Genomic DNA, 17,047 nt, shown 5'->3' on the forward strand with positions numbered 1-17,047 from the left:
GGCTTGGCTAAAGCTGGTAATAGTTAAGATTATAATGAGGGGAAGATAAACAAAACAGGCCCCAAATCTGCTGTACAGCAAGTGTGGAGCGCTAACTAAACAACACAATGTATCGGGAGCCATGGTCTACAGCTAAACATCTGAAGAAGATGTTTGAACATAAAACAACCATAGGAGATTGAAAATAATAATAAAAAAAAAAAAAGTGAATAAAGCAAAGGAGAAAACACAAAATAGGAGTGGGTAAAGAAAGAAAGAATGAAGGAATGATTGGAGATAGCAAATGAGAGAGTGAGTCAGACTGTGTTATGGTAGGTACTTGAACTAAAGAGATCGTACAGAGAGATGTTGAGGGCTGATGACATGCATACCTCCCTCTTCAACTCACTTTGACGCAGCTGCTATTTTAAGTTATCTCAGCTGCATGCTGCTTCTCCTCCGCTCACCCTCAAAATATTTTCTCTTGCTCTTTTTTATCTCTTTCATTCATGAGCATTTTGATGAAAGCCAAAAACTTGTTATTATCACTGAGCATTACTATAGATGATAATCCACAAGCCATAATATAGTGATCACAATACCATTACCATAATGTTTTCTACATTGCAGCTCCCAGTTTACAAAATCGAAGATACTCTTCTGTGGCCAGGATTCATTCTATGACCATCGAGGCTCCAATAACAAAGGTATGCTGCTTTAAGCAGTGGAGTTAATCATTTACAGTAAAATAAACCTTAAATGTACCATAGCAAATGCTATGTAAAAACGACCAGAAGTCACAACTTGCAGTGTGTTTTTATCCCTCGATGCCAGAGACATGTCCAGAACTCAGAACTCATCGTGTACGTTCATCCATCTGGTCTTTTTTTTTTTTTTCATTATAAGAAGCCACAATGACTCAACAAAGAACTTAGAAAAATTAACCTGTTAAAGGTCACTGAAACTCAGAAAGCACTTTTTTTTCTTGGTTATAACCCTTTAAATTTCATACTCTTTTGATGACAGCGTTGTACTCAAATAAAATGAAACATTTATCAGATCATAAAAGAGGAAATCGTGGCATTTTGTTTCCAAAGTCAGCTTTATTGTGACTTCATAATGTTTTTCACTGTTGTAGCTGTTGTCCAAGTAACTCAGGAACAAAGTCGATGTGTTTAGACATATTCATAATATCTAACATATTAAGGATTCAGTAGCTTGAGGGACCACCTTTCACAGTAATAACATGAAGTTCTAACTGCTAACTGGCTACTCTTTTTCCTCATTCCCAGGTAATAAACATCATCAATGCGGCTCAGGAGAGTAGTCCAGTAACGGTAGCCGAAGCTCTGGACCGAGTGTTGGAGATCCTGAGGACCACTGAGCTCTACTCCCCTCAGCTTGCCTCCAAAGAAGATGACCCACACACAAGCGACCTGGTTGGCGGGCTTATGAGTGTAAGAATTAGTTAGTATACATACTTAAATATTGGTTCGTAAGTTGAAATGCCTGAGACACTTTATAAGGAGACATAAGAAACACGCTGTTTTTAATCACAGTGTAAAACTGTTACCTCATGCGTATAAAATATAAAAAGGCATTTTCATTCAGCCGAGAAATGTTTGCCTTCAGCAATCACGTTTGTGTTTTTGTACTGCCAACAGTTTTTATTTAATTTGAATTTGTTGAATAATCCCAACTATGAGGTGAGTCACTGCACGCATGTATTTCTGTTCTGAAAGCAAGTTTTAGGTTCCAGCAGCAATATTATAGACCGCTGATGCAGTCTATCAGTCAAAATGTTTAATGTATGTTTTTTCTCCGCAGTATAGATCTGCTGTGTTTTCTAGTAACTACCAAAAGTACATCAATTCAGTGACAATGTGATGGTAAAGGAGATACCAGCTCTACTTTTCTCTTCCTATTGTTCTGGTTCAGGCTCATCTTGTATTCATCTCTCCAAAGAAGTTTTTTCAAAACAGGCTCTTTCTGACAAAGTCTTATTTGGCCTTCTTGTTCTTGAATGCAACCAGTGGTTTGCACCTTCTTGTAAACCCTGTATCTCTGTTTATGAAGGCGTCTCTTGATTAAAGACTTTGATGGTAAATGGTAAATGGACTGGTTCTCATATAGCGCTTTTCTACTCTCACTGAGCACTCAAATCGCTTTATAAAGAGCGCTTTGAGAATGATGTACCTATTCCTCAAGAGTCTTCTTCTCAAGAGGTTTGCCTTAACCAAGAAAATAATTCTTTAATTATCCCCTTTAGTTGTCTTTTAGTGTTGCTGTGCATTCATTCTTTAAAAAAATGTACCAGATTGTTGATTTGGCCACATCAAAAATTCTTACTATCTCTCTGATGGGTTTATTTTAGTTCCACTGTTTAATTATGGCCTCCTTCACTTGCATCAATATCTCTGTGGACCTTATCGTTGAGAGTTCCAGTGCAAAGACACCAAATACAAGTTCAACACTCAAAATCAGCTTCAGAAAGTGACTTTCTGATGATTGGGCACTGTGTATAAAAATACCTGTAATTGCTAAACAGTTAATGCAGTACTTTTAAACTCCATTGGTTAAAGCTCTGCACTGAATTACATTAATTGAAACACACTTTTAATGGTGTACAGAGGCACAACTAAAAAAGAAACTCTGCAAAATAAAGTTTTAAAAAGCTTTCTCTTCTTGGAAGTTTTACTTGTTTCACCATCTCTATGGGGAGTGGCTCACTTCTGGAAGCAGACTCGAGTGGTCAGTTAAAGAATAGCAGTTTTCTAGTCTTCCATGTTGGGTTTATTTTGATGCTTAGTCAATCCACCAACTCTCCCCAATAAATGCATCTTTCACTCCAGTTTGTTGCACTGTGTGTGCAAGTTGAAATATTGAGCAAGGCTACCACATTATTTGCTTTGGGGTTCTAGTGGAATAGTCAGATGTTAAGAATAATAGGTTCACTGTCTGTCTCAAGAAACAAAATCATTTTCAAAAAATCATTTTCTTCATTTTTCCCCCTCCAGGATGGGCTGCGCAGACTCTCTGGGAATGAATATGTTTTCTGCAAAAGTAAGTTTTAATGCACTGTAATGTCAATGGCAACAAAGAAAAAGAAACAGAGAGGAATACAGCGGGTACTATTGCACACTGGTGTGTTTTCATGAGTGAATATCCACAACAAGGGGGTGAAAAATCAATATATATTGCACAAGAATCCTGTGCAATATATAAATATTTAAATATATGTATATATATATTGGCAACACTGGGACAATAACTTCATAGTAGCTAGCTGTTAATGAAGCATTAGGTTAAAAACATGTGGGACTAGAGATATGTTTGGGTGTTGCCTTTTGGGTGTTGAATGTGGTCTGTTGTCTTGATGGAATCCCTTGAATAAATATTAAGTTTGAAGTTGTTGTTGGCAGGATGAAAGAGTCGCAATGTTCTTGTAACATTGTACAGTGTGTATTTTTCCATCTCAGTTTATTACATAACCCCATATAATGACTACAGTCACAAGAGCACTTAACTGAGAGATGACCCAAAGCAAGAGTCAATTTTCTGAGAAATGGTCTAATTTGTCATTATGATAAGAATGTTTTGTCATCATTTGAAAGCTGTGTCTTTGTAAGTGTAACTGCAACACCACCGGTGCTCCTTCGCTTCTCTAAATAATTTTATTGCACACTATCTTGCTGCCACAGTCTTTACATTTTCAAAACAATTACCTGTAGCCATTGTTATAAATATTACAGAGCCAACACTGGTACAATAGTTCTTTGGTCTTTTTATGGTCACATTTTTATGTGTGTGTGTGTCTGTGTGTGTTCCTGTGATTCTGTCTGTCTATTAGACATGAGTCAGAGCCAGCTGGCTATCCCAGTCACTTTGAATGATGTTCCTCCAAACATCGCTGAGATGCTGAATGATGAGGAGTGCTGGGAGTTCAACATCCTGGAGCTGGAGGCAGCTACACACAAAAGGTACAAAGATGATATAATCCAGAGAGTCCAAACAATATCAAATTCCTTGGATTTGAAAAAGCTACATATGCTTATTGGCTTCAATTCATTTCGTTATCCAGTAGTGATCTGTTTTGCTGCATTTTTCTTACTTTAACCTGTTCCACGCATATTCATCCAGTCCTTTGTGTGATCTCCTGCAGACCGCTGACGTACCTAGGCCTGAAGATTTGCACAAGTTTTGGAGTGTGTGAGTTCTTAAACTGCTCGGAGGCTACACTGCGCTCCTGGCTGCAGCTCATTGAGGCCAGCTACCACTCCTCTAACTCCTACCACAACTCCACACACGCTGCAGATGTGCTGCACGCTACAGCCTACTTCCTACGCAAAGAGAGAGTCAAGGTTAGAAGAAAAGCACACATATAAACTGGGTGACCGGCACATGAGAAAAGATCTATCTAAAACAGGAGATACTAAATAATATTTACACATTTAAAGACTTGTATATTTAGGTTTATTAAGGAAAATATACCAAAAATACACCCAAAAAAACATGTTATGCTAATAACAAGAAAATGTAATGATACTGTTGATAGAGGATGTTGTTTGCTGGTGCATATTATTAAAAAAAACTCTAGATATGCCTGCATACCACCATTTATTAAAAGGAACACAAGCAAAAAATATGAATACGACACAAAGAAAGATTCATTGTACAATCCCAATTCCAAAAAAGCTGGGATACACATACAGATGAACTGGAATAGGACTGGGCATCTCTGTTCACGGCACCTCGTGTGTTCCAAAACCAGATAAGCAGCAGAAAATGATGGTGGATGGATGGATGGATTTAAATTCACTTTTTTATTTTATTTGCAATTGCAACTGAAAAAAAGCCTCATATAGCATCATGCAATACAGATATAGTATTCATTATATAGATTAAATTAAATCCGTCCATCCATCATTTTCTGCTGCTGGTTTTGGAACACGAGGGGAGCAATCTAAACAGAGATGCCAGGACCTATTCCAGCAAGTTCTGTCTCGCATCCATATATGCAGAGCAGTCCAGTACTGATGTGGCCTTTTGTTTCCACTGTTTTCTTCAGAGCAGTCTGGACCAGCTGGATGAGGTGGCAGCACTGATAGCAGCAGCAGTCCACGATGTGGACCACCCAGGCAGGACCAACTCCTTCTTGTGTAACGCAGGTAGTGAACTGGCCATACTCTACAATGACACAGCCGTTCTGGAGAGCCACCACGCAGCCCTCGCCTTCCAGCTCACTGTCCGTGACAGCAAGAGCAACATTTTCAAGAACATCGACAGGTCAGTAGAAGCAGCACACCTGTTGTTTTTTTTTCTTTTTGTTTTCTTCTTAATCACAGCTGATATACATTAGTATGCAGCAACGATGCAGCGTGTGAATAGATGCTGATCTTATTTTACCCTTTGCATACAGGACTCAGTTCCGAACGCTGCGACAGGCCATCATAGACATGGTGCTGGCCACAGAGATGACCAGACACTTTGAGCACGTCAGCAAATTTGTGAACAGTATCAACAAGCCAATGGCTGCCATAGAGGAGACCAGCACGAGTGTAAGTGTCAGATAGGTTCAGAGGCACTCAGTAAGAGCAAATAATAAGGTGTATAAATTTTGGAAAAATACTGAATGTAATAAACTTTTTAAAAGACAGAATTATTTCACATTAATTGTTTTATCTTGACTATTATATCTGTGTTAACCCCATAAAGCCTGAAATATGAAATCATTGTAGCCAGAATGTTCTAATCTTTGAAACTGGAGTGTTTATTGAAGGACAAGAAATGAAATATCAATTTTAAATTTGATTAGTTTTCATTTTTATCATCCTTTTGCTGCAAAAACTCTCAAAACCTCATGCAGTGAATACTGGAGGGGAAAACTGTGACTGAGATTAAAATTTGATTAACTGCTCAGCAGTAGTTTGCTTAGTCTGTTGAAGGATTTTTTTTTCTTTTTTTTTGCAAATGATGCGAATGGTGCCAAATTAGCTCTTTCCAGGAAACTTTCCAGGCAGTTATTAGAAATCAGAGTTACAAAACAGATATGTGATGAGACAATGTGTCTCAGTATATGTGTTTGTGTGTCTTATGTCCTTCATTTTTCTGTATGTTCCAGATGCTTATATCTGCTGTGTCTTTCCCACAGAGCATGAACAGTGACTGTGAGGGTCAGGCCAACATCAGAAACTCTCCAGAGAACCGTCTGCTGATAAAGAGGATGCTGATCAAGTGTGCAGATGTGGCAAACCCCTGCAGACCACTCGAGCTCTGCATCGAGTGGGCTGGACGGATCTCTGAGGAGTACTTTGCACAGGTGTGGGAGCAGCAGTAAAACAGCTTAGTTTAATAGCGGGTTTAAAGCTTAGAACAGAATCATAACTGTGAAGATAGTCAACTGTTCATTTAATTTTATTTGTTTTTGCTTAATCACTTTGCATACTTTATTAGATAAATGGCCTCCTGCTGTCTAAGCTCCCTGTTTATTGAATTACGTGTGTTTCCCTGCAGACAGATGAGGAGAAGAGACAAGGGTTGCCAGTGGTGATGCCCGTTTTCGACAGGAACACCTGCAGTGTCCCCAAATCTCAGATTTCCTTCATAGACTACTTCATCACTGATATGTTTGACGCCTGGGATGGTAAGAGCAAAAAATTCAGCTGTGTTCTGTGTTTCTCTCTCAGGGGTGGTTTTCCACGCAGTGTTCTTAGTCATTTTCTTCTTTGTTTCCATTTCAATAGAGTGGAGTGTTCCTAGAATATATTTACACACATATTAAGTCTGACTGTGCAGCTAAAAGGTCAGGATCATAAATCATAGACTGGGACTTGCTGCTTAACAAGTTTAAATGTTTACTTTCACAGAACAAAAGTACCTGTTGTTCCATAAGAAGCCATTTGCTTGCTAAGGATTCCTCTGATGCTTTCACTCAGACCATTTCCCAAATGATCTTTTGCATCTTTTCTCTTGAAGTGAAAATTGTTTCACATTCTACACGTGACTGCAATCTTTAGTAAATGTCCTAAAGTTACCAGCCTGCTTCTGTTAGTCCAAGCAGTCTTGTTTCACTTGTTTCTAAATACTTTCTGTAGATGCGAGATTGATAACAAAAATGCATTCCCGACAACGCTGTCATCAACAGAAACTGGTGAGGTTTGCTCAGATTGCAAAATAAAGACTGTGACAAAGTTAAAAACTAGTAATATAAGCTGGACAGTCGCTGACTGGTTCATAGACCACCATTTAAAAGGGTTTTTTTTTCTTTTGTTTGTTTGTTTTTGGGATGCCAGAAAAGGCCAGATTTGAGTGAAACTGAGATTAGAGCTAGAGAGTTATCAGCTAATACTTCCCCTATCTCGCTAGCTCGGATAGAAAGCTGCATCCATAAATCAACTTGATATTAACTGGAACACTAAATTTGGCAACTGAAAATCCTAAACTGTAAATTTATATACCAAACAAGACAAAACAGCAACCACCTCTCACTCGCAGAGCAGCCAAGCCCCTAATAATTTGCAATAAATCACAACAACAGTTGCCTCAAGGTGCTTTGAATGAATCAATTAACAATACAAAACTTTGAGCCTTAAAGGCGTCAACTTGACAGCATTATCGTTATCGTTAACTCGGTTTCCCTGGGTCTTTTCCCGCGTGTTATGAATAAATCTTCCTTTTTTTGGTACCAGTACTGGTTTTATTTTGTTGTATTTATCCGCGACACCCTAAAGGCCAGTCCGTAAAAATACAGTCGGACATAACATGGTCGGTGGTGCAAAAAGGGTTGGGGACCACTGGCCAATAGGATGCAACGCCTCTGCAAAACAACTTCCGGTAACATAGAGGTCCATGGGAAAACAGCCCTCTGCTCTCTTGTGCTGCGATCTCAGTAAACACTTTCCTAATAACTTTGTGCAGTCAGTCACAAGTGTCAGGTCATGTTGAAATAAAACATATAAATTTTCTTAAATATGGTTATTATTAGGAAATACTGGTGGCTCAGGACCGTCTCAGCAAAACAGTCTTTGATCTGCACAGAGAGGTTTATCATGCCATTTAAGAAAGCATTTCTAAAGCAGGAAAAATTTATTTTTCTGGATTGGAAAAAGGAGAATTATTCACGGTATGCTAACAACGGATCAATCATAAATTGTTAGTCAGTGAGTGTGCAGGGTCCTGCAGTTATCCTTTTCCAAAACAGCAAGACTGCAGTGGCTTGGCTCATCAGCCTAGATGATGATTTCTGTTTGAACCATAAACCTTGCTTTGCTTTCAGTTTAAAGTTCAGTTTAAAGAAGCTCCCCCATTAATATCTTCAAAAGGCTGCTGATTTATGTATTAATGGTTGCTTTCTCTGTTAAGCCAGGTTTTAGTTTTCAGGATCTGAGCGTATTCACATATAAAGGGGTTTCATATAACTCTTCTGCTGCACAAAATCATTACTATGAGTGCAGTTTGCTCCAGTTTGTTATCAGATGGTGTTAAGAAAATCTATAAGAACAAAACGGATGTAAAAAAAAATGCATTTAAGTAAGAGATTAATGCTGCAGAAAGTTGTTAATCTTCAGTTTACAAGGGGTAAAATAAGCATTTTAATTCAAATTCATTCTTTTCATGTTAAGTGCACTCTCTGTGCTGCTGTTTTATTTGTATGTGACAGCTACCCATTACAGCTCTGAATCGTTATACACGATCTGTTTAAACATTGAAGGTTACCGTTCCATAGTCTAATAAAGGATGGAAAAATTTCTTTAGTTTGTCAGCAGATTAAAGCGAAATCAAAATTAAGTTGTTTTTATTTATTTTTTTATTGACTGAGGAGGTGTTTTTGTATTCTGTGTTCCAGTAGCTGAAATAAAGAGTCTTAGCATGTAAACATGCATTTTCTGCATCACCAAATGAATATATGCGCATTTCAGTTGGACTGAACAGTTTGCTCTCCTCTAACTTTACAGCTGGGCTTCATTTGTTGCATTAGTAAGGTAGAGCTTAACAGCTTGTACATGTAAAACTTATTCACCTACCAGAGAAAATATGCTGAAAATAAAAGCGTTAATGAAAATGTGACTCTTCCAGCTGTCTCTTCAGCATATGTTACCATGGTGATTTAGCCAGGTAGAAAGGGAGCCACTTTCATGACGCAGAAGATTCTACCTCTAAGCTCGTCAAAGCTCACTAACCTATTAATCTTGCTTCCTACTACACCCTTATGGTCAGCTCTAATGTTCCTCAAGTTGTATTTGAGCATGTGGTGGGATGCATTATCCCACTTGATTTTGGAGAGGGGGATATGAATGCCAAGACCTACCCTGTCCCAACAGGAAATTGCATTGTAACATGATTAATGTTACTTACTGCAATGTTGTGTCTGCTCAGTGTAACCTTTCTTTGGGGACAGGCACTAAACCAGTCTGGGTTAAGACCTCTGAATCACTTCCCACATTTCCAGTTTGTTCCATAACTCAAATGCAATGATTGAAACAATTAGGCATTTCAGTCCAACTAAAACAAAACTTCTGACAGTGCCATCTTGACTCCTGGCCTCTTTTGTTGCCGTCAGTGATTTCTGCATTTTTCTTTGTAGATTGCAGGAAAGAAAATGACAGGAAAGAGATAATGAGAGAAAGTGATGATGAGTGGAACGGGACAGTATGCTGCCTGTACTAGTTCCCCATTCCCACTGAATTCCCCTCTTAGCATAGTCTCCCCGAGAGGCAGCTTGTTTACTGTCAGCTCTGATGTCACGGAAAGATTCCAAACGCCAGTGGGATGGGGAGAAATTACAAGAGTATCAGGGGAGTGGAAGTCAGGGAAATAGTGGCAGGGATGAGGGTGGAGGGGTCGGCTACGATCGCTCGACTGGGGAAAGGACAAGCAGCCGAGCAGAACTTCACTTGCACATAAACACAAAAAAACACATGCAGCCTCTTTCAATTCACCAGGGTCACTGTCAGGACAAGGCAGGGGTCATTGTTAGTTCCACAGATGCAGTGTGGGTCGTCAACAAGGCCGGAAACAAGGATGTAAACAACACAAGCCGAAGCTGTGGTGCCTCAGGCTGTGGGTGTGTGTGAGAGAGAGAGAGGCAGAGAGACCTTTGAGCCCCAGCTGACCTTTAATGTGGGAGAACCATTGTAGAGTCTATGTAGCATTAGCAACTGTACACAAACTGACTGCACATAGCCTGCTACAAATGTTAACAGCCCATGTGGAATGATAACAGGAAGTCAGTGGCAAATGTAGGTGTTTATCGCTGAATTCCTGTTTTTGTGTGTCTGTGTGTGTGTGTGTGTGTTTGTTTGTTACTTTGTTTTTTGAAAATATAATTTACATATGTGTTTGTTGCATTCTCTCTACTGGTATTATTCATGGTTCTTTGAATAATGTAACTGATATTTTGAGACTTGATACATTAAAATTACTTATATAGATATGAGACATATGGCCAACCAGGCTATATCTGCAGGTGTCCCTTTAATCTTTTGCCACCTGTCATCTGAATTGCACCATATATGTTCCACATATTTTAAAACCACTGTCAGGTTAAATGAATACAAACTACAGTGTCAACGGGAACAGTAAGTTTTATAGTTGCAGTCTTAGGCTTCAGTCACACAGGGATAGGGCCTAGAGGCCAGTCATGTGGAAAAACAAAAACATATTCCCAGACCAGTTGCGCATGGTTGCTGGCAGTAGCTGTGAAAGCGATTGCTAACGCCCCAGCTGCGCAGGCCAAGAGACCATTCAGTGACCCACCAGAAATGGCTAGGAAAAGTACGTATTCCACAACCGGTTGCTGGAGGTTATTGGCAGCTGCTAGCATGAAAATTGCACATAGCTATAAAAAGCACACTGATAATGCTTTGATTGATGTGGATTTGTCTGCAAACACTACCAAGCAACTAATCAAACTGTAAAGAGTTTTGAGGACAACCAGAAACAGAGAATGCCTTCTAGTTACACCTTTGGTTGAAGCTTTAATGCTGAAGGCTGATGTTGTCCATTTCCAGTAACTGATAGCAACCTCCAACAACTATTCGCCAACTAGTTAGGGTGTAGACATTTTTCCTAAGTGACCAGAGGTTGCCAGGGTTCCAGAAGTTCTTACCACCTTTTACAGAGGCACCATTGAGAGTGTGTTGACAAGCAGCATCTCTCTCTGGCACCGGAACAGCGGTGCTTCAGACAAAACGGCCCTGAAAAGAGAGGTGAGGTCAGCTGAGAGGACTATTAGGGTCACACTGCCATCTATTGAGGGTCCAGCCAAACAACACTCCTTATCCAGAGCAAAAAACATCATCAGGGACACCTTCCGCCCCAACCCCAGCCTGTTCTCACTTCTGCCCACAGGCAGACGGTATCTTAGCCTGAGGTGCAGGTCGATGTGGTTCTGTGGAAGCTGCTTTCCACCAGCCATCAGAAAGCACAGAAACAGCTTCTATTCTCTAGATTATTATACTCTACTAATCGGCCAACAAAAAAATTTCAGTGCAATCAGCATTTCTCTTTTGCAGTAATTGAATTGGTTTTTTATTTGTGTTTTCTAAATATGTACCACTGACTTTATATTTATTTATTTATTATATTTGCCTTTTTTTAACTGTATTGACATTTTTTATATGTCTTTATGTAAGCTTGTGCTACGTAATTTCGTTCTGCATTGCGTCTTTGAGGTAGTGCTGAATGACAATAAAGTAAATCTTGAATCTTGAATCTTGAAGGGGTGTCAACAAATAGTCTCTCAGCTTGTGTGAAGTATCCAAGGGTCTGTGACAAGGGCTGATTTGTGAAGGCTGGAAGGCAGAAGGTTTCCAAACAGCAGTTCATTTGTTGTGTCCCTGGTATTTATTGTTTAGATCCCGGTGCCAAAAAACAATCCATGGACAGAAAACCAGTGAATCAGTGACATGGTCACTGGCAGCCAGCACTAACTGATGCTTGTGGGGAGTGAAGGCTGGTCTGTCTGGTTAATTCTTAATTCTGCTTGTATGACAAAGGTGTCAAAGTAATGTGTGTGGGGCTATATAAGTGCAGACCAGTCAGAGTGCTCATGCTTACCTAATCAATCACCAAATATGCCATCAATGTCCGAACTGGATCATGAAGTAATGGCCGTGTATGAGAAATGTGATGTTTCTTTTTCATCACATGGACAGCTAGATGAACTGCTTACCTGGAAAACCATGGCACTATGAGAAAAAGGCATGTCCATGTAAAACTGTGATACTCACACACTGCACACATTACCTATTACACACACCAAATTTGTCCAAAAGTGGTTTGAGGAAGATTACAAAGAAGTCAAGATGTTGATTTGGCCTACAAATGACCTGATTGAGAAATTGTGGGATGTAATGGAAAATCAAGTCCAAACCATGAAGGGTTTTATCTCCTGCCTTTCACACTTTGGTGCCAGACATCACAAGATATCGTCCACTGTCTTTTGTCTGAGCTATTTTGGTGGAACCAAGATCATCTGTGCAACATTATTTCAATGACTTAATGGTTTGAATTTATAATTAGTTACTATGACTGAAATCTGCCTAACAACACACATCTGTGTAGCCATATTTGTTTTTAATTCTACCAACTTCAATGTGTCTCCTTGCAGCCTTTGCCACCCTTCCTGGCTTAATGGAACACCTGTCAGAGAACTACAAATACTGGAAGACCTTGGATGAGATGAACTGTAAGAGTCTACGTCCTCCGCCTCCTTCGTGACCGAGTCCACATCTCCTCCTTACATATATCACTCCAAGCAGGGTAGGACAGTGAACGAAGCCCTGCAGTGGAACAGTTACTCTTTTCAGCTGGGATTTGACAGAAGTCCGTGACCTCTCAGGGGTTCCTGGATACGGCCTGAAAATTTTGTAATCGGAAGAAAACAGATACGCCGTTTCCATCTCAAATCACAGCCTCTTGTATGGTTCTAGCTGGAAGTGGTACCAGTAGAGAACAGGTGGTCACTGGAGGTTGTCTCCCTGTTGCCACTTTATGGCCCCCTAAAGTATATCTTGATAGCACCTCCATGGTACAGTGTGGACCTCATGGGTCACCTGACAATCTGTACCAAACAGTGTAATACAACAGAAACCTGCACTTTAGCTAATCATGACATCTTACATTTTGAACTCCCTTTTTGTTTACTTTGCTTTTGGAAGTTTTCTTTAAAGCGAATCTTTTCTTTCTGTATCGGTATACTGCTATAAAAGAAATATGGAAAGTAAGACGTGACAATTGCCAGAGGCACTGACTGAAAACAAGAAGCTGAAGTGATCTGGGCATGCATTTTAGTACAAGCGAGTGCAAATCTCCATACTTCCTTTTTCACAGTTCCAGCTAGTAAAAGGTGCTTAGCTGGAATTAATCTTTGCATTAGCTGTGAAACAACGTAGAGACTTGTGTCTGGGACCAAATTCCCTTCAATCCCTGTCCATTCTGGCCCTGTTCAGACAAAATCTAAAAGAAAGGGCACTTCCAGGAGTACTTACCTATGTACCAGGGTGCAGTCCTCAGATTGCCGATTGTAGGGCTATTTTCGTGACAATTGCTGGATCCTGAGATCATATAGCTGCAGAATACCTTGTAAAATTCCACCTGATAACCTACTGTCATTTCTTCTCCATCACCATCTTACGTGCACTGTGAAAGCAGCTAGTGAGGATAATGAAGATCCTTGTCAAACCTGCATGTCAGAACAAATGGAGGAACAGAATTGCACTGTATCAGAGCTATTTAGTTATCAGATGTTACACTCATAGCTTTGTGACACTAACTGTAGACATTTTCACTCCCCCCAAAAAAGATTGACTTGCAAGTATTTGAACAACATAGTTACAGGCTTTCTATTTGAGCCTATGCTTGGCTATTGATCGGGGTACGGTGTGTCAGGTTTTGTAGTTGACATGTTTTTAGTGATGAAATGAAGCCCACATTGACCTGACAGATGTACGAAGGAGCTGCTGAGCCATGTTTAGATTGTAAAAGCACTGCTGCAAAGCCAGAATCTCTCTCTCATTTGTGTTTTTTGCTTAAGCATTTTTACTTAGGCTTGAATCCTGCAACAAAAATCCACACTGAGGACATTCGGCCCCTTTTTTTGGTGGGAGAGCGGGGTCTTTTCAATGATATGGCTTCCATCTACAGGTGGTAGACTCTAAATTTGTCATGTTGTCCGTGAATCAAATCAAACCAACACAAAGGCCCAATTTCAATCTGGCACTTCCACTGTGTGGAAGAGTCTGTTAATTATGAAGGAGGGCAGAAATAAAGCGGGAAAATCTGGGATGCCCTCACCTTTCTCAGGTGAAAACAGGAACTTCCAATCAGCTCCTTTGGAGATGTACACCGCTATGAGATGAATGTATTAATATGTCCATCACATATTGGAAAATACGTCATGTTGTGTTTCAGTTTGATTCAGGCATTTTTAACAAGCTCCCAGTGGTTATGATGATTTTACATACTGCTCTCTGTTATTAGAATATGTTGCAACAAAAATAAGAACAAATAAATTCAGATGCACTTTTAAAAACACGTACAAATGTAGAAAATTTCCACAAGAGTATTTTTCATACTGAGATAGTCTTAAAACAGTCCTTCATATCTGTAAGTGTGTTTCCTCCATGTAGCGAGTAAGTCAGCACCGGTGCACACTTGGTGTTTTGCAAACTCTAGAGCCCATTCCCACCTAAGGCTTGTTGGCTTGGAACAGCACTTAATGTGGCCTCCACATTAAGTGCAAACAGAGTGAAAGGGTGTAGGTGGCTGGACTGGAATTGGTTCAGGATTACATTTCATCCTACTGTGATTGAAGATGAAATACACAACAGCTTAATAAAACACTACTCACTAGACTTGGATATTTAAGATCACCTCTGTTAAGCTTTAATATCTGAAGGTGAAAACAGCACTGGACTCCACTACTGCCAGCAGCAGAATCTTTGATAGACTTTCATAATAAATTATTTTACAAATTCCAAAAATCAAAATGGCGATATCCAGATATCTATAGGCTACTACTGTGGTGATCTTATGTAATTAATTACCTGTTCTTGTCTCAACTCTCCAGCTCAGCTGCTGGTCTACATGTGCAAGTATGTGCGTGGTAATCCGGGAGACGCACATCAAGCAGTATTAACCAAAGGCACAGAGAGCTCTTTAAGGTGCCTTATTCTTTGGTCATCTTTACAGAAACACAAGTATTTTTGTTGAAACATTTCCTCCTCTATACAAAAAAACAAAAACAAAATAAAAATTAAAAAAACACAAAAAGAAGAAAAGCCATACGTGTTTTAGATGTTTTTAAAACTAGGATATTTGGCCTGACGCATCACGGTCTGTGCTACAGTTCTGAGTTAGTCAGTGTTGACGGCCCCCAACGCTTTTTCCATGTATTTTGTACAACTACGAGATTTTTAACGACAGAAGCTGAACCAGGTGCAGTTGGATCAAACGCACGTTCCTTATTTGTTCACCTCCATGATGTACACGATGTATTCACACTGATGTTGTTATTATGCTGAGGATGAAGGTCTTAATCAACGCCTTAATCTTGTTACGTCTCACTGTGTAGCTCTGCTATTGTTGCAATACACTGTAAACTACCTAATGTATCTGCTGTTCATGTAAATACTCGGCCAATATTATTTTTGCTTTGCTTTTTACATATTTTGCTTTCATACCTTTTTGTTGTGGATGTTATGTGTTGCTGTTGATTTCCAAAGTTCTGTTTGTTTGTTTTTTTTAGGGTGACTTGAAAAGCGGCTCCACCTCTGAATGTTTCATAGCTGCTATCGTTGACTATGAGAAGATATTTTTGTTAGTATACGATGAAGATTTCTATTCACACAGACAATTTAAATATTTCAGATTTAAATGTCAGACAGCCATGCCTTTTCCATGAGCAGTAACAAGCAGAATATGATGAGCTCAGTTACATTCGATTACAGCCGGTGACATAACGCTTTGCTTTGAATCTACTGAGCCAGAAGCAGATTGTATAACAGCTTGTTATATAAAGAGAAGCCTTCATCACTTACAGAGATTTCGATTTCCCTCTCATCAATAAAACTGTTGGCCGTGACTGCAAGAACGTGCCAGTTCTATCTTTTGTATCATTTACAACCATGACAATAATTAGAAAGTGATAATATATAGAGTACGGAAAAATATTTTTTGAAAAACACGAGGGTTATTGGCCATGAGAACTGCAATGTTTTCAAAGATGTTACTGCCTCAAGCATAGTAGTTACAAAAGCTTTACGTAAGAGCCGCCATGTTTGTTGAAAAGGTTTAATGTATTTTGCTCTCTCTGGTCTTATTTTGATGTTTTCTGTCAAACACAAAGTTGTATTGTGAGAGACAATTAAAAAGTTCTTTCAATATAAAGTTGTTACGTTATTGGCACAAAGATGTTTTACAGGAATCCTTTCAAGCTGAAATGTTTGCCTTCTTCCCAAGAGTTGGAGGACAAAATCTAAACGACACATCTTTACAAAATAAAAGGTTTCACTTACCAGCATCCTGAAAGCTAACTGAATAAGTTATGTGTGTTTTGTTTTAAGGTATTTACTAATGTTTTTTTTTTTTTTCAAATTGTTGGAAAAGATTCCAAAATTAACTAAAACTGTCCACCATCTCCGATCTGTGAGACATCAATTGACATAAACTACAGCTGGGATGTATTTTCATAATATAATATAATGTTGTACAAAATATGTTGTTGTGATCAGGATGCAGTGCATCAAGTCCTTTAGTTGACGTGTTGATTAAATAAAGCCCACAGTGGGCTGACAAAGGTGTGAAGGAGCTGCAGAGCCAGCATCTCTCTCGTTCGTGGTTTTTGATTAAGCAGTTTTACTTAGGCTTGATACCTGCAACCTAAATTCACGCTGAAGACATTTGGCCTCTTTTTTCCAGTGGGGGGGATTTCTATGTTTTGACTTCCATCTAGTGGTGTTCTAGAGGTGGTACACACTATTATGCTACAGTTCTAAAGGTGACTTGAAAAGCAGTTCCACCTCTGAATGTTTCATAGCTGCTATCACTGACTATGACAAGATATTTT

General features: G+C 39.3%; 1 protein-coding gene across 3 annotated transcripts in view; it reads left to right on the forward strand.

Annotated features, from left to right (window-relative positions):
- Positions 1-16,796, forward strand: part of pde8b (phosphodiesterase 8B) — a 50,897-nt gene extending 34,101 nt beyond the window's left edge. For all 3 annotated transcript variants that reach the window (XM_019360675.2, XM_025909056.1, XM_005459699.4), the window contains exons 13-22: positions 610-686; positions 1,272-1,436; positions 2,997-3,042; positions 3,830-3,959; positions 4,142-4,340; positions 5,048-5,265; positions 5,399-5,537; positions 6,131-6,298; positions 6,493-6,622; positions 12,590-16,796. In XM_019360675.2, the coding sequence (XP_019216220.1) occupies positions 610-686; positions 1,272-1,436; positions 2,997-3,042; positions 3,830-3,959; positions 4,142-4,340; positions 5,048-5,265; positions 5,399-5,537; positions 6,131-6,298; positions 6,493-6,622; positions 12,590-12,699 (1,382 nt within the window). In that variant the 3' untranslated portion in view covers positions 12,700-16,796. The remainder of the gene's footprint in view (positions 1-609; positions 687-1,271; positions 1,437-2,996; positions 3,043-3,829; positions 3,960-4,141; positions 4,341-5,047; positions 5,266-5,398; positions 5,538-6,130; positions 6,299-6,492; positions 6,623-12,589) is intronic.
- The last annotated feature ends 251 nt before the right edge of the window (positions 16,797-17,047 follow it).

Source organism: Oreochromis niloticus, linkage group LG7 (genome assembly GCF_001858045.2).
Source record: "Oreochromis niloticus isolate F11D_XX linkage group LG7, O_niloticus_UMD_NMBU, whole genome shotgun sequence".
Taxonomy (NCBI): Eukaryota; Metazoa; Chordata; class Actinopteri; order Cichliformes; family Cichlidae; genus Oreochromis; species Oreochromis niloticus.